The sequence below is a fragment of the Lotus japonicus genome, chromosome 6, assembly GCF_012489685.1.
Source record: "Lotus japonicus ecotype B-129 chromosome 6, LjGifu_v1.2".
Lineage (NCBI taxonomy): Eukaryota > Viridiplantae > Streptophyta > Magnoliopsida > Fabales > Fabaceae > Lotus > Lotus japonicus.
The window spans coordinates 20,995,377-21,022,048 of NC_080046.1; the positions used below are offsets into that span (position 1 = coordinate 20,995,377).

Consider the following 26,672-nt stretch of genomic DNA (forward strand, 5'->3'; position numbering starts at 1 on the left):
GTAAGAACATATAGACAACAAACAATACAATAAATAGTGCTCAGCATCATCTTTCCTATATGTACCACAGTCCAAATGGATTGAACTTCTCTGATACCATACAAGTAACACCTAGATGACTTAAATGCAACTTAGCCACTTTAAAACGTTATTTTCTTGGAAACACCATTCCAAAATATGAAGAAAAGAAAGTAACAGGGTCTCCTTAAAAAAATTAAATTGAATGAAATTAATTTCATTATTATTGAAAGAAGCGAATTGTCATCAACACTATTTGAGCACCATCACATCGTCTATAAAATAAAGGCATGAAAACACCATGCATCCAGGTGTCAAACATAGGCCCGTAATTAAGTGGGTACATAGTTAAAAAAGAAATTAAATCCCAAGATCGAAAAACATAAGGAAATGAAGTAGTAACTTGTTTTCCCCACCTAGGAGCTTGTAAAACTAGTATGCTAGAACTAGTCCACTGAAAGTTGTCACTGGATTAAGGAGTGGGACCTGCATCAAGAAAATCACTAGAGTGAGTTGAAACTCAATGAATATAATAACCAAAACAACATAGATGTGAGAGTTCAATTGTAGCTTCCGCTACGATTCAAAATTTGTCTCCAACTAGCCATTGGAACGTCATCAAGTTTGTCCTGCAATGTTATCATCTTTCTATTTACTCTTTTCTCCACATTTGGGATTCGCCTCTATTGGCTCTCTTAAGGTCGCCAGGTTTGCCCCACAATGTTATCATCTTACTATCTACTCTTTACTCTAGAGTTCACTCTTTCTCTAGAGTCAATGAATACACAAGTGTATTCTGTTTTGTATACAGGTAACATAAACAACATTAAAATAATCTTTTGTTGTTAGTAAGCTCTTAAACACACATCAATAAGGGGTCCCTATTGTTCAAGCGTTGCAACCCACAAGAAAGGAGTATTTCATTCAATGATAACATCCAGTAGTAATTCCAAAAAAAAAGGCACCACATATTCCATATCATTAAAAGGAGTATTAAGGATCAATGTAACATGGAAAATTAGAACATCAAAGACAAGATAAAGCGGTTCCATTTACTTCTCATCATGTTTAAGCCACTGATGCAAAAACGTGGCAACAAGATCCCTTGGATAAATCCTAAGCTTTTCTAGTTTCACATCATGTGTATTACCTTAACTTACCGACACAAAACCAAAATCCTACCTCAAGCATCCATTCCAAGGAATACTTATCACTCAATTTGCAAGCCACAAAGTATACATAATCAGACAAGAAAAATATATACAAATTAAAATAATTTGTAACCTGTAACATAATATATACTATACTTTTTTTGAAGTTCCCCTATTCAAATTAACAATCTCTAACATAACAACATAAAGAATACTGGGTCAAAGGAGAAGAGAACAAAAGTAATCGCTACTCTTAAATTCATGTAAGTCTCGCAAGACAGGGGCCAAAATTCAGTAAAACCAAGTGAGTGTAAAAACTTACTAACCAGCAGAAACCATCATGGGTCATCACTCAAGGATATCCCATCACTTGGATGATTTTTCATGTTCAGAATCATAAGAAGGTTTTAATCTCATAAATGGAAAGAACTATACTCGTAGGACATAGGGAGAGTGGAAAATTATACTCACAAAAGTGCTACTAGAGTGAACCAACTTCTATGGAATGGTTTGTTCTCTTCCTCTCTGGAATCCTCTTTCTTCTCCCAAGCCCTAGCAGAGCAATTTTTCCTCTTTCCCGTCTTCTGCCTCCTCTTCCCAAAAACGTAAAAACTTAGTGGGTGGGGTTTAGGGTTTTTGTTTCTCTGATTTTTTTTATCATATATTACCTCTATGCCCCATCTCTAAATTTTAATTTACTAAGCTGCCCCCCCTTTTGCTCTTAAAACCGCTAATTCGTATTGTGTCACTATCCTACCTCAAAGTGTTCAAGTGTGAGATATTATTACTAGCCTAAGTATTATTTTTTTCAACCACAAATAATTTAACAGTCATATCACACATGTGACTCATAAACATGGTAAGAATTACATTCTAAATAAAACATTCATGTTATAGAGTTTGGGGTGTTACACGGACCGTCGTCGCCACCACCACCACCGTTATCGTTGCCACCGCCACCACCACCTTCATCACCATCATCACTGTCGTACAACCACTACTGTCGCCACCACCATCACCACCATTGTGACCACCACCATCACCGTGGTCACTGCCGCCATAGTCATCATTGCCGCCACCACCGTCGTCGTCGCCTGCACTACCACGACCACCAACTAGTGAGATGAAGAGCGGTAATGGTGGAGGTTGGTTGTGGTGGTGATGTTAATGGTAGCGGTGGTTGCAACGATGACAGAGGCGGATGGGGTAGTGGGTGGGGAGGAGGTGACAGTAGTTGTGGTGGTGGCATCAACGAAGGTGGTGGTGGTAGGAAAGATGGTGGTGGTGGCGGCTTCTTTGACGACAATGAAAATCAAAGCAGAAACTCAACAAACCTGATTTCTAAATTTTAAAATGCAAACCATTTCCAAAAATTAAAAATAGAAAATGTTTTCCTAGTTTTTGTTTTTTTTTTGGACAATTCCTAGTTTTTGTTGGAACAACAACATTTGAAGAGCATAGTGAAATTGGATCTATGAAGTGTCCCAACCCAGCCCAAGAAAATCAGCCCAATGTATGTGTTCGCCCTATCTTTGTTCCCATCCCTAACGAGGCCGTAATAATTGAAACACCGAGAAAAAGGTGGGAAGCATAAGTAGAGACTCACTGAGCGAGCGAGGGCTTGTGTTCTTGCATCGCATACTTGCGCTGCTTCTCCACTCTTCTCCTTCTTCTTCTTCTCCAATCGCGAAACCGAGATCGGGATCGTGATCGTGATCGTGATCGTGACCGAGTCATGGCGCTGGCTTTCGACGAGTACGGAAGGCCGTTCCTCATCCTGAAGGAGCAGGAGCAGAAGAGCAGATTGAGAGGTCTCGATGCTCAGAAGGCCAACATCTCCGCCGGTAAAGCCGTCGCTCGCATCCTCCGAACCTCTCTCGGCCCCAAAGGCATGGACAAGATGCTTCAAAGCCCCGACGGCGACGTCACCATCAGTCAGTTCTCCCTTCCATTTCTTTTCACATCGAAATGAAACCCTAGCACTGCTCTTTTTGTTTTTTATTTATTTAGATTTGAATTTGCAATTTGTTTTTTTTTCTTTTCAATAACATAGGGTTTACGAACGTGACATGTAAATATAAAGCGAGTTTGGTTTGTGAAATTTTTATTGGGATCTTTTGAACGGAAAATGAAAATGTCAATAAATCTAATCTTTGCTTTCGAATAAAAATTTGTAGGTATTAACGAGAAAGCTTGATGAGTGAGTGAGCTTATAAATAAATAGTTGAGATTTACAAAGTTGATTTCCATTTTCCACTCATGCAACACGTTTGTAGGCTCTCTGTTATTCCGATATCGTTTCGATCTTTCTATTTGTGGAAATGCTTGGTGTGAAGTATATAGAAACTGTTTAATTGTTGCCGGTGCTTGTTAGTAACCTTTTCTGTGTGTGTGTGTGTGCAGCAAATGATGGAGCGACAATCTTGGAGCAGATGGATGTTGACAACCAGATTGCGAAGCTGATGGTGGAGCTGTCGAGGAGTCAGGATTATGAGATTGGTGATGGGACCACTGGTGTTGTTGTGTTGGCTGGAGCTCTTCTTGAGCAAGCGGAACGGCTCTTGGAAAGGGGAATTCACCCGATTAGGATTGCTGAGGGCTATGAAATGGCATCCAGGATCTCTGTTGAGCATCTGGAGCGGATCGCAAACAAGTTTGAATTCGGAGAATCAAATTTGGAGCCTCTCATTCAAACTTGTATGACTACCTTGTCCTCTAAAATGTGAGTGAGTTAATTTAATTCTTGTTCTATCATGTACCTTGTTGCGATGCATGTCACATGTCTGTTTTTTCTGCACCGAGTATATTTCTGGATTTTATGTAACTTCTTGCTTTATGACTTCAGTCTTATTTGTGTTTGTTTATTTGTTTGTTTTGATGCTGCAGTGTGAATCGATGTAAGCGTAGCTTGGCTGAGATTGCTGTCAATGCTGTTGTTGCTGTTGCTGATTTGGAGAGAAAGGATGTTAACTTGGATCTAATTAAAGTAGAAGGAAAGGTTGGTGGGAAGTTGGAAGATACCGAGTTGATATATGGAATCGTTGTTGACAAAGACATGAGCCATCCACAAATGCCAAAGCAAATTGAAGATGCTAAAATTGCTATCCTGACTTGCCCCTTTGAGCCTCCTAAGCCAAAGACTAAACATAAGGTTGATATCGATACAGTGGAGAAGTTCCAGACGTTAAGGAAACAAGAAGTGAAATATTTTGATGACATGGTTCAACAATGCAAGGTAGGATGTCACTGTGCGTCAGAGGATCGTTTTCTTTTAATAATTGTTGACCTACTAATATAATATGCCTTTTTATCAACCCTCTGTCTTTGGAAAGCATAGTCATCTCAATTTTAGCTGGTTTATGAGCTTATTGAAATTTTAATTCAAGCTGTTCTACTTATAACCTATTTTTGGACTACTAGAATGTGTTTCAATTTCATGGAAAGGGACTATTGTATTGATTTGCAGGATGCGGGCGCAACCCTTGTTATCTGTCAATGGGGTTTTGATGATGAAGCAAATCATCTGTTAATGCATAGGAACTTGCCAGCGGTTAGATGGGTTGGTGGTGTAGAGTTGGAATTGATAGCTATAGCGACAGGTATGTCTGAACTTTATATAACATGAGCTATAGCATCCCTTGTTATCTGTTAATGGGGTTTTGATCTGAAAATTTGTAGATTCTTTCTATAACTTAATAACATGAGCTATGACTGCAGTCGAGTATAAGATATTTATCTATGCCTGTTAACAGATTAATGATCTATTCGTTAATGCAGGTGGAAGAATTGTTCCTAGGTTCCAGGAGCTAACTCCAGAAAAGTTGGGAAAGGTATCATCTCATTCTTTATTTCCTTAAGGAGGTTTTCAAGACTTCTAATTAATTATTTTGGGGGACCTGTTGTCATTTTGAATACAGCGATTGAGGGGGCTTGGTAATTTAGAACATGTGGCAGTGGTACCCTTCTGCATGTACTAGACACTATTCTCTTTATCTGTCAGTTTATACGCCTATTCTTTCACAAGGTTCTTTTGTATTGTTACACCCAAGCAATTGTAAGCACATGAAACATTAGTACGAAGATTAATTGGAACCAAGGGAGTTCATTACTATGAAGTTATAAGCAGTTACAGCATGTTTGGATCTACTGTGAAATCTTCCAAAATCACTTTTATCCAGTTAAGGGAGTAGCTTCTCCCTAACGTGGAAACTTATGGAGTTCCAAAGCACACTTAATTTGGGCATTCCAGATTCTCCAGTTTTTAATCTAATGTTTCTGGTGCATTCTTCTAGGGCCTTTAGTATATGTTCGGATTAATGGAAAGGATGGAATAAAGTGAGTGTAATTATAATATATTCCATGTTTGATAGTTTTGATTCGAACGTAGTGAACTGGAGTAAACTGAAATGGAGTATATTTCTGCTTCTTGCACGCATAAAATATGCTGTGGGGTGCAGTCTTCTCTATCTTTCATTTTTTCTCGATTCTTCTTCTCTAAGACTACACAGCATGCTTCTATCCTTAATGGGAATGGATTTCACTGGATAGCTGTTATAGCATTCCACATTTTCATCAGAAAGCTACATTTTTGTGCAATTGATACCATAGTACTAGCAGTCTAGTCACATAGCTCTTTCTGCATCTAAGTACCCCAGCCCCTGCTGTCATTTAAGGCACAAGCATAGGTAGTCGTTCTGTCTTGCTTGTCTCTCTTATCATATGTACAAATGCTGTGGCTTCATATGGTGTAGGAGGCACTATTCAACATTAGATCCCCTTCAGACCTATCTCATTTCTTCCACTTATTCTCTGATGAACCAATTTGTTTGGGTTTTTCAAGCCCCTTAAGTTGATGTTTTCGTTGGTCTGTTATTCATTTTGACATGACATGCAGTTGGGGGATTTGTAATTTAGAACATGTGGTAGTGGTAACATTCTTCCTGTATCCCTAGTGTGGTAGCATGCTCTACAGGCTAAACTATTTTTATGATCTGTCAGTACATTTGAATACAAGTAATATTAATTTGTGATCTATGTATATATTTTTAAGGCTGGTCTGGTTCGAGAAAAAGCCTTTGGCACAACGAAAGACCGAATGCTTTACATTGAGCATTGTGCAAACTCAAGGGCTGTAACTATATTCATTCGTGGAGGTGAGTAATATACTGTTTGACCTTTTTCATTTAACATGTTTGCAGGATTTTATGTAAATACATACTTTTGAAAAAGGACAGCTTTCTAACTGTACTGTTATTCAATAATGTATTTGCAACTTCAGTGCTTCAGAGTGTGACTTATAAACTTTGAAACATTGCCCATATTCATGGCTTTGCCACTTTCCAGTCATGGATTTGTGTGCCTTATATAATAGACTTTGAAGACCATCTAAGCACCCTTGATATATTAATAGAAGCTGTCTTGTTTGGTAGGTAACAAAATGATTATAGAGGAGACAAAGCGCAGCCTTCATGATGCCTTGTGTGTGGCTAGGAATCTTATCCGTAACAATTCTATTGTATATGGTGGTGGTTCAGCTGAGATTTCCTGCTCTGTAGCAGTTGAGGCTGCTGCTGACAGATTCCCTGGAGTTGAACAGGTACGGATATTATGAAGCTCATATGGGTTTAGTGCTTATTTTATATTGATTAGCCAATTAATTAGTTGTCATAGCGGTTTAAAGAAGCTATTGAAATTTGAAACCCCTCATTCTTTATTGATAATGTATATAGTTTTAACCGAGTCATTGACATTGATGAGATATAATGCCTGTTTGGATACGAACCAAATAGCAATTATTGGAGTTTCTTTACTAAAAAAATGCAGTAGCTATGCTCCAAAAAGCGCTCTTTGGTCAGCATCTGGGTCATAGTCTCATCACTAATTTATGATTGTTTGGTTATTCCTGAAGCTTTGTTAAATGCTGACATTTCTTCTCCCCTGCAGTATGCTATCAGAGCTTTTGCGGATGCTTTGGAGTATGTCCCGATGGCCCTTGCTGAAAATAGTGGTCTCCAACCAATTGAAACGTTATCTGCCGTTAAGTCTCAGCAAATAAAGGTAATAAATTGAACATGATGGGATTGAGTTTGCGTGCTACACTCTTACAGACCAGTAGTTCTTATCTATCTACATTTTTACAGACCAGTAGTTTTTATCAATCTACATTTTTTTATATTTTGCCACTGACCTTACTCTGTCTTCAGGATAATAATCCCCATTATGGCATTGATTGCAATGACGTGGGCACTAATGACATGCGTGAGCAGAATGTCTTTGAAACTTTGATTGGAAAGCAGCAACAGATCTTACTCGCTACCCAAGTTGTCAAGATGATATTGAAAATTGACGATGTTATTTCCCCATTTGATTACTGATATAATTTTGAAGTTTGAGTACGTCAAGAGGCTGAATGATTGTATTTTGTTCGTTTGTTATGTTTTAGTTAGAGTCCAGGATTTTACTTGAAGACAATTTATGTATGATTTTGGCATGGATTTATATTTGGAGTTAGCTGACTGTTTTTATTCATTTGTTATGTTATTAATGTTGAAGCATTATGGATTGGTTTGTTTTATTTTAGACGTAAACTTTGGCAGTGAGGGGAAACTTGCAAGTGTAGTCGTACTTTGACGGTGGCACTAGCCACTGCCTGCGTAACTGCGTAAGTGTGTCGGGCTTTAAAGGTTCCTTTGAATTTCTTCTTATATTCATCATTCATGAAACTGCTGTGCTAGGATCTGGCGCAACACTCTTGATATAATAAAAAATTGAATGGTAATTTCTCTAATGTTCTTTCGAACACTAGACATCTAGACATCACCTCGGCCTTTCCAGGCTATTGGAGTGCGTCTTGGTGGGCAGTGGTTAGTGTGGGACCTGTCATTGTAATGGGTGATCAGCAGCAGCTGTCTTTTGTGTCTTCCATGGCCATTGGCAATGAAATGGGTTCAAGGTAAGAATTATAGGAAATGGTATGTGAATTTATGATGAGGATTGTAAATGGTGGTTGCTAGTTTGAGCACATTTGTTGTGTAATGGTTTCATCGCTTGTTCTTGTATGTAAAAAATCTCTCTAAAATCACGTATCTCATCTTTGCTACTCTAATTTTTAGAATCTATGTTTCAAAATCCTTCCAATACATCATTATTCTATTGGATGATCGTTTTCAGGGTGGTAAAATGCTATACCTGTCTTGAATGTGAATATAGAATACACTCCACTGACCTTTGTCGTTGATAGTGTTGAGTCTTTCCCTATATGTTGGCTAAGACTATTAAGAAGCTATTTGATGTAATGTATTGATGGAATTCAGAATATAATTAGATAAGTTGTTTGTTTAAGTACTTCAACTCTTTCTGGTTTACAAACTAGCTTGCTATCAAATTCAGAAAAAGTTCTCTTAGCATGCACTCAGTATTTTACATAAATATGTCTTCCAATGAATGAAATACTATCTTGCTATTATTTTGCTGATATCCAGCTCAACAAATAGGTACCAGAGCTCCTTTGATTATAAGGGGACTGTGAGTGAGAGAAAACGATAAGTGACGAATCCTCAACCTAAAAAAATTAAATATCAAAATGAGAACTCATCTAAGAGCTTGGAGTTTATGGAAAATGGTAGAAATTGTCAGCAATCAAGCCAATAACCCGTTCGTGGCTCATATAAGGTTCCACAATGAATAAGTGGCTAAGGAAGACATTGCACAACACTACATGATGAAGTTTCTATTAAGATTTTGAATTTTTTTTGAAAACAAAATCTGTATCATTTGAGCGTTTCCCCATCAAAATAGCATTGCGTGCACGAGTCATGACGCCATAGGGATGAGAAAACTCCTCCAACAACAACATCAATTCTCTCCCTGATGCCCTCGAGACTCCGATGTTCGATGGCCCAAAACCAGTGCATCTCTTAGGATTAAAACAACAAAAAAAGGCTTCAGACAAGCTAAAGGATGAGCTCCAAGGTAGTGAAAGAACAAGAAGGATGCAAGTTTATAATTTGAGAAGGGAATTTGAAGCAATCAAAATGAAGGAATTTGAAACTGTGAATGAGTTTCCATAAAGGCTTTCAAAGATTTTCACACAAAATTAGGCTGCTTGAAGATGAACTTACCGATCAAAGTGTGATGGAGAAAGTCTTGGTTTGTCTTCCATATAGGATTGAGTCAAAAATATCCTCTCTTGAAGAAAATAAGGAATTTTTTGAATATACCACTTATAGAGCTTGTGAATGCTTTGCAGCCTATTGAGGAGAGAAGATTGTTGATAATGGAAGAAGAAGTAGAAGAAGCCTTTGTAGCAAAAAGCAAAGGTAAAAACAAATCCCCCGGTATTAAAACAACATGTGAGAAGAAGACTAAGCAGAATAAAGAATACAAAGAAAGAAATTATGTAGAAAAGAAATGGAAGGAGTTTCACCTTGCATGCCCAAATTGTAAAAAGAAAAATCATATTGAAATTTTATTGGTTCAAACATGGAATACAATGCAGATTTTGCTCCAAATTTGGCCACAAGGAATTAATGTGTGATGGAAAAGAGAGATGCAGGGGTAGCAAGCACAAGTTGTTGTCAAGCAACAATAAACCATTTTAGACTTGGGAGAATTTACCCAAGGTGAAAATGAATTTAAAGAAGATAATTGAAATCCCGATAAATGAGACAAGAACACTAAATGATATCTATGAAATATGAAGCATTATAATTTTGGAGCCTGCAAACTATGAAGATGCAGTAAAATTAAATGAGTGGAACCATGGAGGAGGAGATTAAAATGATAAAGAGAATGAAATTGGCACTTGGGTGATGGACCAATAAACCATAATGTTTTTTAAGTTTCATACAAGTTTTCTTTAGAGGTTTATGCAATCTCCAAGTCAAATTCATTTTGCAGCAACCAAACGAATATTGAGGTGCATTAAGGGTACATTCAATTATTGTATGTGAAGAACATGGATGAACGATTCAAGACTATGCAAATAGCAATTGGGCTGGAAGTTTGAATGATTCCAAGAGCACTTCTAGATATGTTTTTTAATTTGGTAGTGGTATTTTATCTTGGAAGTCAAAGAAGCAGGTGGTTGTAGCTCTATCTATAGCAGCAACAACTTCAAACCAAGCAATTTGTCTTAGAAATATCTTGAAGGATTTGATGAAGCGCAAATATAGCTATTATAATCTAGATAGATAACAAATAAATAATTTCAATGGATAAAATGTCCAGTTCAGCATGGTAGAAATAAATATCAATGTAACACTTCATGCCAAAAGAGAGGTAGAAAGGATGAAATAAGTGAACTTTATGCAATGTTGTTTAGAAAATCCGTTTGCAGATATTTTTACAAAGTCTCTTCAAAAGACCAAAGAAAATGTTTGAAATGATGTGAAACAAGCTTGGAGTCTGCAAGAAAAATTTCAAGGATGCGTGACAGTGTTGGGTGTTTAGGTTATAGGATGAAACTGTTAGGAAGTTCTTTGATGTAGTGTAATTTTGAAATTCTAAACATAATTAGATAAATTACTTGTTTAAGTAGTTAAACTTTTCTGATTTATAAACCAGAGTATTTTCAAGTACAATAGAAATATTAACATGTACTCTAAGTATTTTGTATAAATATGTCTTTCAATGAGTTACTATTATTTAACCGCTATTCTCTCTTACTCACCTTTCACTCCTTGTATTGTAACCCCTTCCTACTTTCTCTTATTAGTTTATAGTTACATTACACTTACTTCTATATCTATTTGATGATGTTGAGTCTTTTCCTTAGGTTATGTAGGTTAAGTCTATTAGGAAGCTTTTTTAAATAATGTAATGATAATGTGCAGAATAACATTAGATAGATTGCTTGTTTAAGTTATTTTACTTTTCTGGTTTTCCAAAACTATGTGTTGTCAAGTAGAGTAGGACACTAAGCATGCACTCAATGTATTTTATATAAGTATGTCTTCTATTGAATGAAATGTAAGTTGTTGTTTTTGCTTCCATCTTAGACTCTAAAACACAACAATTGGTATCAAGAGCTCCTTGATTTTAAGGGGACTGTGAGTCAGAAAAAACAAATGAGAAACCCTCATCTAAAAAAATACACAAACTAGAATGGCTTCTAGCAGCTCCTCTTTGCCTCCACCTTCTGTATTTATAGGACAAAACTTTGATTTATGGGTTGCAAAAATGAGAACTTATCTAAAAGCTCAAATTTTACAGGATGTGGTAGAAAATGACAACAATCGAGCCCCTCTACGAAACAACCCAACACTAGCTTAGATAAGGTTGCACAATGATGAAGTTGATAAGGAAGAAAAAGATCTTGCCATCGTACAAGAAGCTTTACATGATGATGTTTTTATTAAAATTTTGAATCTTGACAAAACAAAAGAGTCTTAGGACAAGCTTAAGGAAGAGTCCCAAGGCGCCAAAAGGAGAAAAAGGATGCAAGTTTTAAATCATGGAAGAGAATTCGAAGCAATTAAAATGAAAGATTTTGAAATTGTGATGGAGTTTTCTGAAAGACTTTCGAAGATTGTCATACAAATCAAATTTCTTGGAGAGGAGCTAACAGATTAGCGTGTGGTGGAGAAAATCCTTGTGTGTCTTCCAGAGAGGTTTGAGTAAAAAATCTTCTCTCTTGAAGAAAATGAGTATTTTTGTGAAATTTCAGTTGTAGAGCTTGTGAGTGCTTTGCAAGCCACTGAACAAAGAAGATCTATGAGGACGGAAGAGAAGTCTGCAGCTGAATATGCCTTTGTGGAAAACAATAGAGGAGGAGGTTGGAAAGGAAAATACCCAGCCTACTCTCATTGTTAGAAGACTAACCATACTGCAAATTTTTATTGATTCCGACCGAGAGTAAAGTGTAGAGCCTGCAATTAGTTTGGTCATGTGGAGAAGGTTTGCAAAAACAGAGTAAACGAACAACAACAAAAATAAGCACAAGTTGTTGAACTACATGAAAATATTGAGTAACATTTGTTTGTTGCTTCTTGCTATTCATTAAAATATAGCAATGAAGTTTGACTCTTAAACAGTGGATGCACAAATTATATGACACATGATGCCAGCATTTTCAAGGAACTTGATCGATCCTACTTAGAGTTACCATGGACAATGGTGGAAGTGTTGATGTCAAAGGCAAAGGAGTGGTTAGAATTGATACTCCTTAAGGTACAAAATATATTTCTGATGTCCTATTAGTGCATGAGTTAAATCAAAATTTGTAAAGTGTTGGACAAATGCTGGAAAAATATTACACTTTGTATTTTGAAGATATGAAATGCACTATATTTGAATCTTCTGGTTGTGAACTAATATGTGTTAAAATGGGAAACATAAGTTTTACTATAAAGTGAAAATATATTGTAAAGCATGCTTCTTCAAGTGAAGAAAATGCCAAAAAAAGGAGAAGCTTGGAGTAGACAATCTCAAAGACCAAAAATCTAAAAATGATGAAAATTTGAAGGAGGATGCTTATTTTTTGTTAGAAAAATGTACCGCTTGCTGAACGTTATGAAAGTTTCAAAACAATGTGCTGTGAAGTAGAGTAGGAAACTAAGTCTGCACTCAATGTATTTTATATAAGTATGTTTTCTATTGAATGAAATGTAAACTACTGTTTTTGCTCCCATCACAGACTTTAAAAACCAACAATGTTGTAGCTCACTTGCATATTTGAAACTACCCTTGTTGTTTGTGTAATTACGGGAAAATATAGGTTCATGCAGACACGATTAGTGGTTTTAATGTCGTTATGGAAACTTATGAAATTTTACGATGTGCAATACGAGTTTCATACTGCAATTTAGAATGCTTCTCGGTTTCGGCCCCTTTCATGAATGTTGCCCAAAGACTGATGTGGGGGAGTTGAAATGTGTTTAAAGCATAGTGGAAAAATTAGTCATACTTAGATGAAACGACAATGGCCTGACTTCTTATTATATTTTGCAACAATTTTTTTAGACCCAACATTATAGGTTATCCCTCCCTTTTCATGGTAAATACGGAGGGCCATTTTTTACCTTTTAATCAACAGGAATTTAAGGCATGTAGTATGGACTATGGAGGTCATTGCATATTTGCCAATAGAGACAACATAACAAACATTTCTAATATTCTATATTCAAATTTCAACTTTACAGAACCCTTATACTCTTCATTGTCCCTTCAAGGGAATGAAGTCACAACTGATATAGCTAGCTACACATTTTGCACTAGTAAACTAAATTTTGGCATGCCTAAAATCTGGACCATACTTAATAGTTCTCTTAGCATAGTGTAGTAGTAATCTAGTAGCACATGTAGTCTTTCTTGCATCTAAGAGCTCCAGCCCCTGCTGTCATTGAAGCCACAAGCATTGGTGGTCTTGCTTCCATGCTTGACGCCCTAGCATATGTAGAAGTTGCACCGGCTCCGGACGGACTGAAGAAGGCGCCATTCAGCATTAAATCCCCTTCAGACCTCCAGTTCCAGTTCTTCCATTCATTCTCCGATGATCCAAAATGTTTGGTGATCTGAAGCCACCCATAAAATAAGTCATCACCGTTAATTGATAAATTATTTCTTCAAAATTTAAAGAATACCATAATTTGGTTAATACATGCAAATATATTATCACGGTTTCAAAATGATTCAGTTTATGAAAAATGCTAACAACACTCACTTTAACACTCTATTTCCAACCCTCTCTCATTGATTAATTGAAATTCATGTAAGATCCACCAAAAGTATGAGTATCAATTCTAATTTAGTGAAAACCATGTGAATTTTAACCAATAAAAAATCCACATTTCTTTACATGTATCTCTGACCTCTTTGTGTTCTTCATCATTTGGAGCAAGAAATCTGTTGCCTTGGCTGAAAATAGTTGGGGATGAACTCCCACCTATTGCGTACTTCTGCCAATGTGTGTAATCATTGTTCACCACGTGGAAATATCCGAACCTGCACCTGCAAATTTGGGTAGAAGTATTCAAGTTGTTGCCTTTTTCCAAGAAAAAAAATGCATAACAAGCCAAGTTTACAATTCATGTGTTGTCATGTGTTTTTGGACATGTAGCCTATCTACATACAAAGTAAAAAACATTTATTGGAGTTCTTTATTAAAAATGCACTAGATAGCCTCCAATAAATACTTTTTGATCCGCATTGGAATGAGCTCATAGTCAATTTAAATCAGGATGTTAGGCTTATTTTTGTATATTGAACAACTACCACCTACCTGGGCATTCTTCCCCCAAGTCCTTCTCCAAAATGGTTGAAAGCAATCGTAACCTGCATCTTTTTATCCTCTTTATTGGAATCACTATGACCCAAGAGCATGACCTTGTTATGGTGCGTCATGTAATTGTTCGAAATGGTAATAGCCGTTGATCCATGAACAACATCAATCAACCCATCAAAACAGTTCGACAAAGAACAATGGTCCACCCAAACATTGCTCGAATCATAAATCGTGACCCCATCACCGTCTGATCGTCCTCTCCAGCTCTGATGGTTAGGAGAGTCGCTCACGTACCCACTGCCACCGCGTTTGCAGTCATGGATACTAATGCCATGGATTATGATGTTGGTCTTTCTCTGCACCTTGATGCAAGGCCCTCCAGCAATGTGGACATTAGCTCCTCTACCATCAATGGTCTTGTAAGAGTTCATAACGAGATCCATCTCGAGCTTGATCACCATGTCATGCTTGAATATGATCCACAAGGGCTCTTGTTGGATTGCAGCGTGTCTTAGAGTTCCTGGCTTGGGGTTCACTGCGTGGTCACTGGGGTCCGTGACCAGATAAAACTTGCCATCCCTTCCTCCAATGGCATGTCTGCCAAACCCGATTGCACATTCTGCTAGCCGTTTGCGGTTGTTTTCCCAATTGGGGTCGCACCTCCAACAATCATCAATGGGGTTGCCTGTTCCACATGAATAAAAACCCAATTTTCTCCTATGCTCAATGATGCTCCTGTGAAAAAGAAAAACCAAATAATATAAATGCAATGTGGTCAAGGACTCATGTTGCACTGCATCTATTTAGGTGATGAACAATGTTTGGTAGATAGTATTGGATGTCTAAAACCCAAATAATAGTGAGAGAAATGAAGGGATAAATCATAAATATAGATGTGATATATGATACGATGTGATAAGAAGAGAGATAGTGAAAAATTGACGTGTATGTGGGATGTTGCTATTAGGGTGTTTATAATCGGGACTATTAGATGAAATTCATGAGAATATTTTAAATCACTCTTGACACTCAAAAGAATAGACACTATGTGAACCAAATTTTTATTTATATTAAGACATCTTTTTACTTCGTTTTCTCTCTTTATTCCTCACTTTGGATGCTTACATGTAACCTTTTCTATTCTAATTTATTCCCCAATGTTAATGCATCATGCAACATACTTTCTTGCAGTAATTCTTTGATTGCACATTTTTACATGTGTTTTCTAAAAAATGTAATAAAGAAATAGATTTGTATAATGAACTCAATTAACCAAGAGAAAATGTCAAAAGTTAGAAAGATGAAAAGCATAATTGACTTACAAATTTAAATTTAATAACTGGTGTATTATTCTTTAAAATAATTTTACTTGTTAAATATGATATTCGAGTTATTCAAGAGAGTGTTTTGAAACTATAAGGCCTCACATTAGTGGGATTAAGAGGAAAAAAGAGAGATACATGTTTGGGTATTAGAAGTCTAAAAGCCTTGTTTTTTGGGTCCCCAGGTGGGTTTGTGCACTATCAAATTCAACAAAGCATAGGCATAGGAGCTTTTTGAAAAAATACCATGTTTTATACAACAAATGTTATCTGTAAATACCATAATTATGTCGCTATTTTCTACTAAAAGAATAGTATAAACCAATTGATATGAGAAAAGAAATAAAAGAAAAGACAGGGGAACTTCTTGCTTTCCAACACAAGATTTTTCGTAGAATAAGACAGGGTCCAATTGTGGGGTGAATGATATATGAAAGATAACATACTTCTGAACTTCCTGGACAACTGATTCAGGATCTTGGACTGGGGAAGAAAAGATCAAAGTTGGTGTAAGAAGCAAGAACATCAGTATGATCGGAAATGCCATGATTTCTAAGAGGAATGTTAATAAGCAGGAAAATATACAACTATAGAACTTGTTTTCCAAAAGTGATGGAAATCAAGGTTATATAGGTAGTAAACTGAAAGGTCCTGAATTCTTCTTGATTAAAAAACATGCTTCTTAACTAACCATGATTTGTGGGTTTAGAGCCTAGAAATGCTTCCCTACGAGGAATCTTTCTTCTAAAGTCAATTACACACTATTAGGGGGCTTCTATTCCATTACTTTAATAAGCAAATTACACTGATTAGTAATAGTAACCGATTTTCCTCTCAGGGGTCAGCACATTAGTTTAATCACAAAATTACACTGATGAAAATGAAAACTACCATACGCTGAAGTTTAAGCTATGAGATTTCTGTCTGTATCTGCGCCTAAGAGGTACTCTTGGAGCTGACAGCATCACAATATTCTCCTTCTTTGGTTTCTCTATCATCCATTTAATTATTTAGTATAATTGTTTGTTAAATTGAGGTGAAGTTTTGGTTGTTATTGATGATAATTGATCTATTTCACATTTTGTCACTTTCACATGCGCATCGTTTTAATTTGATGAAGAATAATATTTGTCCAAGAAAAGATACATGTTGCTTTCATGTTAGATTCTACCCGCTAAGCAGTTGCATTAGTTGGTTTTGGCTTTTATTCTCTAAAACGGCCCTTATAATTATGTGTTCATCGCAGCATCTTAGGCTCTTCCTAAAACTGATTCTCACAACATTTACCATCCTGAAATAGCTTTTTTTAATAAATATATCTAAACATAGTTACATAGATCAGTTTAATTTTAACTCACTTTTGCTAAACTAAATTCTATTTTAGAGTATCAGGAAGGGCCTGAGAAAAGGGAAGATGCTAAAGAGATAAAAATATAATAGTGAACCCAACACCATCTCTTGACACAAAACTTTAAATGCAATGAGTCCGTGTGTCTTCACACTACTTATGTTGCCTCTAGTTAAGTATGACTTTCCCTATCCTTAATTATAAGACATTTTTCAGACAATTACGTTAATTAAGAATCCATATAATGAGACTAATTAATGTTTTGATTATAATCTTCCACACTTAATTAAGGTATTGGTTAGCATAGAAAAGATTAAATACAAGTGGTAATCAAAATTTTAGAATGCCAAATGTAAAACAAAAAAATGGAGTATACATGAAAAATAATTTTTTTTTAAATTTAGTAAAAAGTCTTTATATTAATGCTTCGTTTGGCAGAGTAGAAAGAGATAAAGAAGATAGAGTAGAAAAGAGAGAAGTTGAGTAGAGAGAAATAAGTGAGAAATATAGTAGATTTAAAAGTTGTTTGGTATGGTAGAGATAAATGAGAGATAAAAAAAATAATGACGTATAAAGTTAAATTTTGTGTGAAGGTACATTATTATCTTAACATATATATAATTAAAAACAAAGATAGTGATAACTTTAAGGGCAAAACAGGAAAGAAGAAAAAGTAGCATCAACTTTATTGATTTCTCTTCAAATTGAAGAGACTCTAAAAAGCTTCTCATCTCCCTTTCCACGGTCCCTCTCTCCTCTGTATGATTCATACCAAACAAGGTTGATATTACCATCTCTCTTCCAATTCTCTCTTCAACATCTCTCTCTTACATCTCTATGCTAACAAACATAGCGTAAGGGATACCAAGTATGTCTTTGATGTGTCTTATTATTAGAGATAGACGAAGAATTAGCCAATGTGAATTTAACCGCTCACGCTTTAAATTTCCAACATTCTTCCTCTTAGCCCTGCAAAGTGAGTTCCAACATCACTCGCAAGTGAAAGCACACGCTCATTAGACATCGCAAACTAAATACTCGGCTCAATAGAAAAAATTGCTCTGAAACGTGTGAGGAGAAGCCCAAAGAGAGAAAAATACTTTAGAGTAAAATACACTCCCCTCCCTTGAGGTTTATCAAAATGACACTCAGCCTCAGTCTTAACCAAAATCTACACTCCACCATACTCACTCCAACAAGTTAATTACATGTTAAAAGATGCTAACGAAATATTCTATATAATTCCTAACTAATAAACTTAAATATTTGTAGTTCTTTTGATTGGCTGCATTTTGCTCAAAACATGATGTGCAACCATATGTTCCAACATCTGGAGCAACATGTTGCGTTTACGTATGTTGGTAGTTCAATCGCTGAAATCAAGTTTTTTGTTGGGCTGCTGACTGTATGGGGATTCAGAAGATTTATTCTATGTTGTGCGTTTTATCTTCTGAAGGCGTGTTTGTTTTAATATTGGCTGAAGTAACAAGATTGATAACGTGTGAACCAAGTCTATCTCAAAGTTTGAACTTCAATTTACTTGGTTCTGTTATTTTACTCTGGTAAGATTTGATTCCTTGAAGATTCTGTCCAGAAGTGCTTTTGTGGACTCTTTGACGTGCGGCCCATTGAAGATCCAAGCCTCGTTTGAACGTCTATATAAAGGAGCTTATAAACCCTAGCTATAGAGGGATTCTGAGCGTGAGATATTGATCTTAGGGTTTATTATTTGAGTCCTGTTGTGAGTGTTGTAACAACTTAGTGCTTCGTGTGCTATTGCAAGTACTAAGTTGATATGTTTAGTTGAGTGCTAGTCTCAACAAAACTTGTTATTGCTTTTGACAAGTGAGATCACTGAGGCAGTGATTGAGAGAAAGAGAGAATGGGTTCTCATACTTAGGGGGAGACTTAAGTATTAAGCCACTGGTAGCAATAGGTAGAAAGGTTTAGAACTGTGTCTGTTTTTGGTGAACCTTTTGTACGTGCTTGACTATTATAGTGGATTATCTTTCTCGAGCTGAAGCCCTCCAGACGTAGGTGATGTTCACCGAACTGGGTTAACAACTCGTTGTGTGTTTTTGTTTAACTGTTTATTTAAATTTTGGTACTCTGATTGTGTTTTGTTGTTATACACATTGTTGCAACATTGTGTATCACATCTGTCCTAGGTGAATACGAATTTCAATATTTAAATAGTAATAAAAATAAAAAAAAAGATATTTTATTATTTTATATTTTAAGAAGTTTAAGATATTTAAAATAAAATACTTTCAAAATATTTTATTAGAAACTATTAATGCTTGTAAAATTTCATGATTAATTATATGACATTTATTCCAACGAAAAGCCCGAATTTTTCTTTTATTTATATGATTGTTCTGATCACCTTCTCAGTTAGTATATTACTAGCTTCATGGATTGGTTACACTTGCAACATGCAGTATTAATGTATTATCTTAGTAAATAAAATGAGAAATGCAACAAACATGAGATGATTATTCTTCTACCGAAGGTGCTTGGTCTTGTCGAATAACTGAATAATATATAGTTTCATATCTCAAAATAATGGATTTAAATTTTTAGTCATCTCAATCACATGATGTCGTAATCGTTATTAAACATGATTGAATTATAATTAGAGAGTACAATAAAAATTTAAAATCTAATTCATATATCTTGAAATTATACAATCCAAAAGATGAATTTTATGAAGAAAAAAGTCATCTAATATTATAAGACTATATTATGAGAATATTTATAGTTTTCGTTGACATATAACACAATCAAGTAGTTTCAAATAAATTATTATAAAAATATAATTGTAAATATCTTAAAAATTTTTAAACAAAAAATAATAAAGTTTTTTTTTTTATTTTTATTATTATCTAAAATTTAAATCTATTAGTTTGGAATTAAAAAGAATATTCTCCGAGCATCTTTTAAGATGTAGTTAACTTGTTAAAGTGATTGAGGTAGAGTGTAGATTTTAATTAAGAATGAGGTTGAGTGTCATTTTGACAAACCTCAAGGAAGGAGAGTTTACTTTACTCAAAACTTTATAATAATGAGCTTAAGAGATGAGACCAAATTAGTAATACAACACTACATCTTAACCAAAAATCAGCAACGAATTTGTGGGTCTTCACACTTATATAATCTTTAATTAACTTATTATCAATCAATGTTGAACTTTTTTTTTACAAGAGGAAGGCGATCAGTGTGAAACTTAACCACCCACACTTAGAATTTCCATAATTCTAATCACAATCAAGTTTAACAACTCCAAACATGTACTAAAAGGTGTGTATTGGAATTACTAGTTTATCAATCTAATCCATAGCTTACTACGTAGTGCTCAACATGATTCAGACTCCTATCTGCCTCTGTTCCCTAACAAATCACTATCCTTTTCCTTTGTTTGTGTTTTATAAGCTAAACAGCCGTCTGGTTTCTATTCATGAAACTAAATATGGCCAATAGCATAATGTTCTTTTACTGTGCGCGTGGGTGTTGATCGTCAAACATTGCTCAAGTATTTATTATTTATTTTTCATAACTACCCTTTAGTTTTATTTATGAAAATATTTTAGAAGTAGAAACGTAGTTTATAGAGTGCATTTTTTTTATTCCAGTGCATATTCAACGTCTCTGAAAACCATGAAAAGCCGGCCTTATCTTAGTAGTTTCTCCATTCCTTTATTCTCAAAACAATATATTTTATAATTGAAATACATCTATTTATATCAGAAAGAGAAAATGTTAGTTTTTTAAATAATCGGTGAGAAATGTAATAATAAGTGAAAATATAAGGTGGTACGTGAGAAATATAATAATAATTAGAGTGTAAATAGAAGAATGTGAGATAAAAAGTTTTGGAAAATATATGAAAAGTTAAATCAACGAATGTTTTGTATGGAGGAAGTAGTAGTTAAAAACTCGTTCCCTCATGCCTCCTAGAGACACACATTATTATTGTTGTTATTAAGTTGGTGATATTAAATAACTTATGATTAGTATGTACCATATGTGTTATTAGAATTAAGGAGGTCAAATTCAACCCAAAATCGAGCTTAAGAGTTGAAGGTTGTTCTACCCTTTATAAGCACTTGTTTGGCCACATCTCTAGTCAATGTAGGTAGAGCAATCCTCAACTCTTGAGTTAGTTTTTGAGTTGAGTTAGGTCTCCCTAATCTATATATTATATAAAAGAACAACGTTATCAACAAGCATTAGACACGTGACATTCCAAGGTTCACTCTCATCACACCCCCTCACTGGCTGACAAGTGTCACAGCCACAACAATTCACACAAATTTATTAATTGCACTAATTTGGTTTTGTTGTCCCCCATTAAATGTGATTTTCAAAATCATTTCCTATAAATCAATCTTCTTATTGTTGATTTCATCTCATATTCAAAAGGTGTTTTTGTCATCCTTATTCTGCAAGTTTTTAGTTTCAACCTTCTCATATCAAAATGTATTTTTTCGCACTTTCTATTCATTTTACCTGTTAGATCTGAATCTTTTTCCGATTTTCCCACTATCCATTCAATTGAACTGTTAGATCTGAATTTTCTCCGTTAACTAATACTGAGTTTTTGGCCTTTTCAACTGCAGTTGTTGAATTGACAACAAAAGGTATTTTTTTCGCACTTTCTATTGAATTGACATGTTAGATCGGAATTTTTTCCGGTTTTCCCACTATCTATTCAATGGAACTGTTAGATCTGAATTTTTTTCGTTAAATAATACTGAGTTTTTGGCTTTTTCAATTGCAGTTGTTTAATTGACAACAAAATGTATTTTTTCAAACAAACTTTTCATATCAATCGAAATTTTTGTATGCAAATTTGTATCAATCAACCTTCTCATATCTAAAGTCTTTTTTCCCACTTTATATTCAATTGACATGTTAGATCTGAATTTTTTCTGTAAACTGATACTGAGTTTTTGTCCTTTTCAATTGTAGTTGATGATTACCCACAAAAGGTATTCAAAGCTGTCAAGAAGGATAAATAAGCTTTTGAAAGTTGTCAAGAAGGAGAAGATATGAGGAAATTATGTTCCTGTTTTTTTATGTGAATTTCGTTTTGACCATACGTGGTCTAGATTATAATTTTCTTTGTTGACCTATATCATTATCGTTGTTTTGAAGTTTACTGACCATATGTAGTCTAAACTCAATATCTGTTTTTCTTGGTCTAATTGCATATTTTGATGCCTTTGCATGGCAATTAGTTCATTCAATAAATTATTCGGATTATGGAACTCGCAAGTACTTCTAAGTTCGATTTCAATTTACTATGTTTGATGAAGAATACCTTCCAAAAAACATCATATTTAATTAGTGTTCAATATATAAAAATCATTTACGAAAACCATTTTTTTAAAATATTCCAAATTTAACCATCCAATTTGGTGAGTCTGATTTGAAGGAGAAAATTAAAATTGAGTAAATGCATTTCCTTAAAAAAATGGTTTTAATATTTTAAAAATAAATTGATAGCTTAAAATCCACAAATTAAGGACCTAATGTGCATATATTCTCCTTACATAATTAATTATTATTCTTATTACCGAATAAATATAAAAAAGGAAATGACGACAAGGTTCAAATTGGGAATTTAGTTAATACATTATGATTTCTTGCATTAATTTTAAAAAGGAAAATGATTGATTATTCCTTGCCTAAATCAACTTTAAATCAGGGGGAAAACTTTGGGCATTAATGTTTGATTGGTTCCAAGTTCAAAATAAAAGAATTTTGTTATTCAATGTGAGATTTTTGATAAATAATCACTATTTCCTTAATGAGATACAAATTTTCATTTTTTTTATATTCTATAAAAAAACGGAATTAACACATTTTTTAATTCAAAATTAAATATCACTATTATTTGTTTCAAGTTAAAAAAATCATAAAAATTCTATATCAGAGCTTCACTAAGGAAAATCAATGTGTCAAGTTAAAAAATGTTTTATACATGAGTTTGACGTTAAAAATATACACTCAATATTTTACTTAATTTTTTTTAACAACATATTGAGTGTTGGGTTAAAATCTACACTATTAACTTAAATAAGGAAATTAAATTAAATGAGAAATATTGAGTTTTTCTTTTTCATTTTGAGAAATAAAATGCATTTACTTAACTTTAATTTTTTTTCCAACAAATCAAACTCACCAAATTTTGATAATCAAATTTGAAATGTTTTAAAAAAATGGTAGTATTTTTAACGTAATCAATCATTGCCCCACTACAAAAAAATATATTTTTAGTGGCATTGATATTGTTAAATTGTGGCATTTAATAAATGTCACAAGTGATATTACCGGCATTCACCTTAAGTGCCCCTATTCCCGGTGCCACAACTGCCTTTGTGGCGTTTTTTGCTTAAATGCCGGTTTTGTATGCCACAATTTGCTTCAGGCATTTTTTAAATGCCACAAATGCATCTACCATTGAATTAGGCTTAAATTTTACTGGCACTTTGTAAATGCCACGAATGCATCAATCATTACAGGTTTTGAAACATCACCAATTTAGCTTTACCAAGTGAATATTTCATATTTTTCTTATTCGTAAATATATTTAAATTAAATCTTAAAATCTCTAATATGTTTTTTTTAAAGAGAAATCTCTAATTTGTTGGTGATTAGTTAATCCCTAATCACCAAAGTAAGCAGAAGAATAAGATAAAAGGAACATATGAATATTAATGAGCATGAGCAAGATTATGTTATACATAATTGCAAGACCACTCTTCAAAGGTGGTTCTGTCACTCATAAGAAAAAAAAATTACAATTTACTGATTTTCCATGTTTCAAATATGAAACATCTTTACTAAGTATGCATCAAGATTTAACATGCTAGCACACTAGCAAATGGGCATGAAGCCATGAACATGGTAGGAAATGTATATATTTGTTCCAGCCTCCAAAGTTGTAAACTACCAACACTAGCTGGAGTAAGAGTCATTGCAACATGAGACTTAGATGAATGTACATCCTACACAGATTAAAACACCAAAGTACATAAATCAGTTACAGGAAGATATATGTAAACTACCAACACAAGCTAATCAAGTACATGAAGATTTAAAGTCTCAAATATTTTTATACGTTTCTTCATTGTAACTATATTGTTATCAATTGACCCCGCAATAAAAAGAGTAGGCATATGTCAAGTTTCTAATCAGTAGCTGAAATCCAAAGGAATACTATCCAAGCAACTGCTCAAACAAAAATGTTGGGACAAACCTAGACATTACACTAAAATCAATTATATTAGTATATCACAATCTAATAATTGGAAATAACCAAAACCCATTTCGACATATGGATAAGAATACTCAAAAATATAGTAAAGAAACAAGAATGAAGCATGCAAACACAAACAAGATTCATTAATTAATTTAACTATCAGATATGAGAAATTAAATATAAGTAAAGATTGTGCAAAATTCCAATACAGAGGTAAGGACAATTACATGAGCATACATATGAGAACCAGAGTCGATTCTGTGAGAAGCAGAGGAAAATTTAGACAGGCCAAGGATCAACTAATAATTTCCAAATGAAGTGAATATCAAAAACATCAAATCTATCAATAAATTTACTTAAAAAAATTCAAATGCTAGACGGACCACTTACTAGCTTCAATGAGAATGGAGTTGGTGAAGGGTCATGAGCAGGAAACTAAGCATGTGAATGATCAATCCATCAATGAAGCGTTACTGAGATCAAAAGGGAAAAGGGAAACAACACATCAGGTTTCAGAAAATTTACTATAGCTTGAATTTCTTAGTTTGACTCCTACAACATATTCAACATAAATGTTAAGCTCCAACTCAGTCAACTCACCACCAGTATTGCATTCCCAACTTTTGCAGCTTCATGGTGATGCATTTCTCTGTTTCCATAGCTTAACTCGCCCTTCTCTAGGTAGTCCTCTTGAGAACCTCCATGACCTTCTACTAAGGATCAAACACCACAAGCCACAAGCAACCAATTCATCGAACGAAATTTCACCCAGAAACTATTATCCAGGCAAATATGTAAGTTAGCAAGAAAAAAGAGAATATAATAACTAAGTTAAACAATACTAGGAGTTGGATTTAGAGCAGGACATAAAATGATATAAATACAAATAATCACAAGCTCAAGTAAGACATTGTACTTGTAGTCTCAAATATTCATAAATCAATTCTTTACGGCAAACTATTTAAATCTAGATTTGACAATAAAATATTTCATCAAATTTTAGTAATAGTTTAAGGAGTTATACAACACAAATCAGGAACAGATCAAGTGGATAATCTATTTGAGAAAGAAAGAGTGAATCGATAGAATTGTACCTCAGATAGATAATAGATTTGAGCTGGAATTGAACCCCTTAAGTCAACCATTTCCAAATAAACAACACGAAAACAGAGAATTGAAATTGCTTTCAACCCAAATTTCTGAAGAAAAAAGAAAAAGATTCAACAGCTTAGAGTTTTGTTTCTTCAAAATCATAAGATGGCGATTTCGCTATGTTCAATGCAATGAATTCAAACACAATACAATTCAAAGTGCATGCAGAATACCAATACAAGCAAGATTGTGCAAAATACCAAAGCAGAGGTAAGGAGAATTACCTGAGCATACGTATGAGAACCAGAGTCGATTCCGTGAGCAATACCTCTATCCATCCTCCAACTACAGATGTTGATGCGGGTAGTATGGGATCACCGTCAACCCAAACACCTCCAATCCCTAAATTCTCTGTGTTCAGCCCTACAATTCCTATCTCCGGCACCGCAATTTCCAATTCAGTGTACCTGCGGGTAAGAAACTAGATCGAATAAGAAGAAGAAGGGCAAGAAACGCAACCTCTCGAGCTTGATTGGGTTATTTGAACTCCAAATCGAACGAAACCAAATCCACTTACTACCTACCTTGTTGCGGCACCTGGTGGTAGCCGGAGTGGAATCCTGGAGGTATCAGCCATGGAGCATCGCGGATCTAGGGTTTCTTCTCCGGTGAGTATTGTGAACGAGAATTTGCTGGATCTGGAAGCAGAGGAAGGAGCATTGCAAGCACATGGCGAGGCGTGGAGTGTGGCTGCGACGGAGATGGTGCTATGTGGTGATAGAGGGACGGCGGCGAAGGTTGCATCACAACGGCCGAGCTTGACGGACGATCGGGGAGGACGACGATGGTTGTTGCGTTCGTGAATCAGAAGAAAGAGTGAACGTTTTTTGAGAGCGTTGGAAGAAAAAGCTGAAACAAATTTTTCTTTTTTCTTTTGGGTTTAAAAATCTGAAACTGTGTGAGTGAATTTCTTTTTAAAAAATTATATATTTAAATTGAAAAGGGTTATTTGTGGCATTTGAGTTAAGTGCCACTTTAGAAAATTGCTACCAAATAGCTCCTTATTAGCTAGGAATGTGTTTTTAAATTAGTGGCATTTAAGTTAAGTGCCACTTCCGAAAACTGCTACCAAATAGCTGCTAATTAGCTAGGAATGAGTTTCTAAACTAGTGGCATTCTAATTAAATGCCAGAATAATATACGTTTATGGCATTTTTAGGTAAATGCCACAAATGTAGTGCCACTAAGAACA

The 26,672-nt window shown here is 34.7% G+C and overlaps 2 protein-coding genes and 3 long non-coding RNA genes across 10 annotated transcripts; 1 reads left to right on the forward strand and 4 right to left on the reverse strand.

Annotated features, from left to right (window-relative positions):
* Window positions 1-219: 219 nt before the first annotated feature.
* On the reverse strand, window positions 220-1,855 carry LOC130723591 (uncharacterized). The gene is made up of 2 exons (XR_009014308.1): window positions 1,641-1,855; window positions 220-504 (listed from the first exon to the last, which is right to left on the reverse strand). It is a non-coding gene; the product is annotated as an uncharacterized LOC130723591 (long non-coding RNA).
* An 883-nt stretch (window positions 1,856-2,738) lies between these two features.
* Window positions 2,739-7,697, forward strand: LOC130722738 (T-complex protein 1 subunit epsilon). Its single transcript, XM_057573567.1, has 9 exons — window positions 2,739-3,103; window positions 3,573-3,891; window positions 4,056-4,404; window positions 4,636-4,768; window positions 4,947-4,999; window positions 6,220-6,322; window positions 6,599-6,765; window positions 7,113-7,226; window positions 7,373-7,697. Exons 1-9 carry the CDS (start codon window positions 2,905-2,907, stop codon window positions 7,541-7,543), a joined length of 1,608 nt encoding a protein of 535 aa, XP_057429550.1. The 5' UTR covers window positions 2,739-2,904; the 3' UTR covers window positions 7,544-7,697.
* A 1,018-nt stretch (window positions 7,698-8,715) lies between these two features.
* LOC130726809 (uncharacterized) lies at window positions 8,716-9,454 on the reverse strand. Its single transcript, XR_009015011.1, has 2 exons — window positions 9,290-9,454; window positions 8,716-9,084 (listed from the first exon to the last, which is right to left on the reverse strand). It is a non-coding gene; the product is annotated as an uncharacterized LOC130726809 (long non-coding RNA).
* Window positions 9,455-13,283: 3,829 nt separating this feature from the next.
* On the reverse strand, window positions 13,284-16,278 carry LOC130723950 (probable pectate lyase 5). The gene is made up of 4 exons (XM_057575099.1): window positions 16,160-16,278; window positions 14,389-15,126; window positions 13,979-14,117; window positions 13,284-13,681 (listed from the first exon to the last, which is right to left on the reverse strand). The coding sequence occupies exons 1-4, from the start codon at window positions 16,258-16,260 to the stop codon at window positions 13,457-13,459; spliced, it is 1,203 nt and encodes a 400-aa protein (XP_057431082.1). The 5' UTR covers window positions 16,261-16,278; the 3' UTR covers window positions 13,284-13,456.
* A 7,491-nt stretch (window positions 16,279-23,769) lies between these two features.
* LOC130723686 (uncharacterized) lies at window positions 23,770-26,363 on the reverse strand. Of its 6 annotated transcripts, none has more exons than XR_009014334.1 (7): window positions 26,005-26,363; window positions 25,705-25,887; window positions 25,423-25,527; window positions 24,929-25,103; window positions 24,719-24,801; window positions 24,556-24,586; window positions 23,770-24,074 (listed from the first exon to the last, which is right to left on the reverse strand). It is a non-coding gene; the product is annotated as an uncharacterized LOC130723686 (long non-coding RNA). The 6 variants fall into 6 exon arrangements; XR_009014333.1 differs by having other exon boundaries at window positions 24,556-24,627; XR_009014329.1 differs by lacking the exon at window positions 24,556-24,586.
* Between the last annotated feature and the right edge of the window lie 309 nt (window positions 26,364-26,672).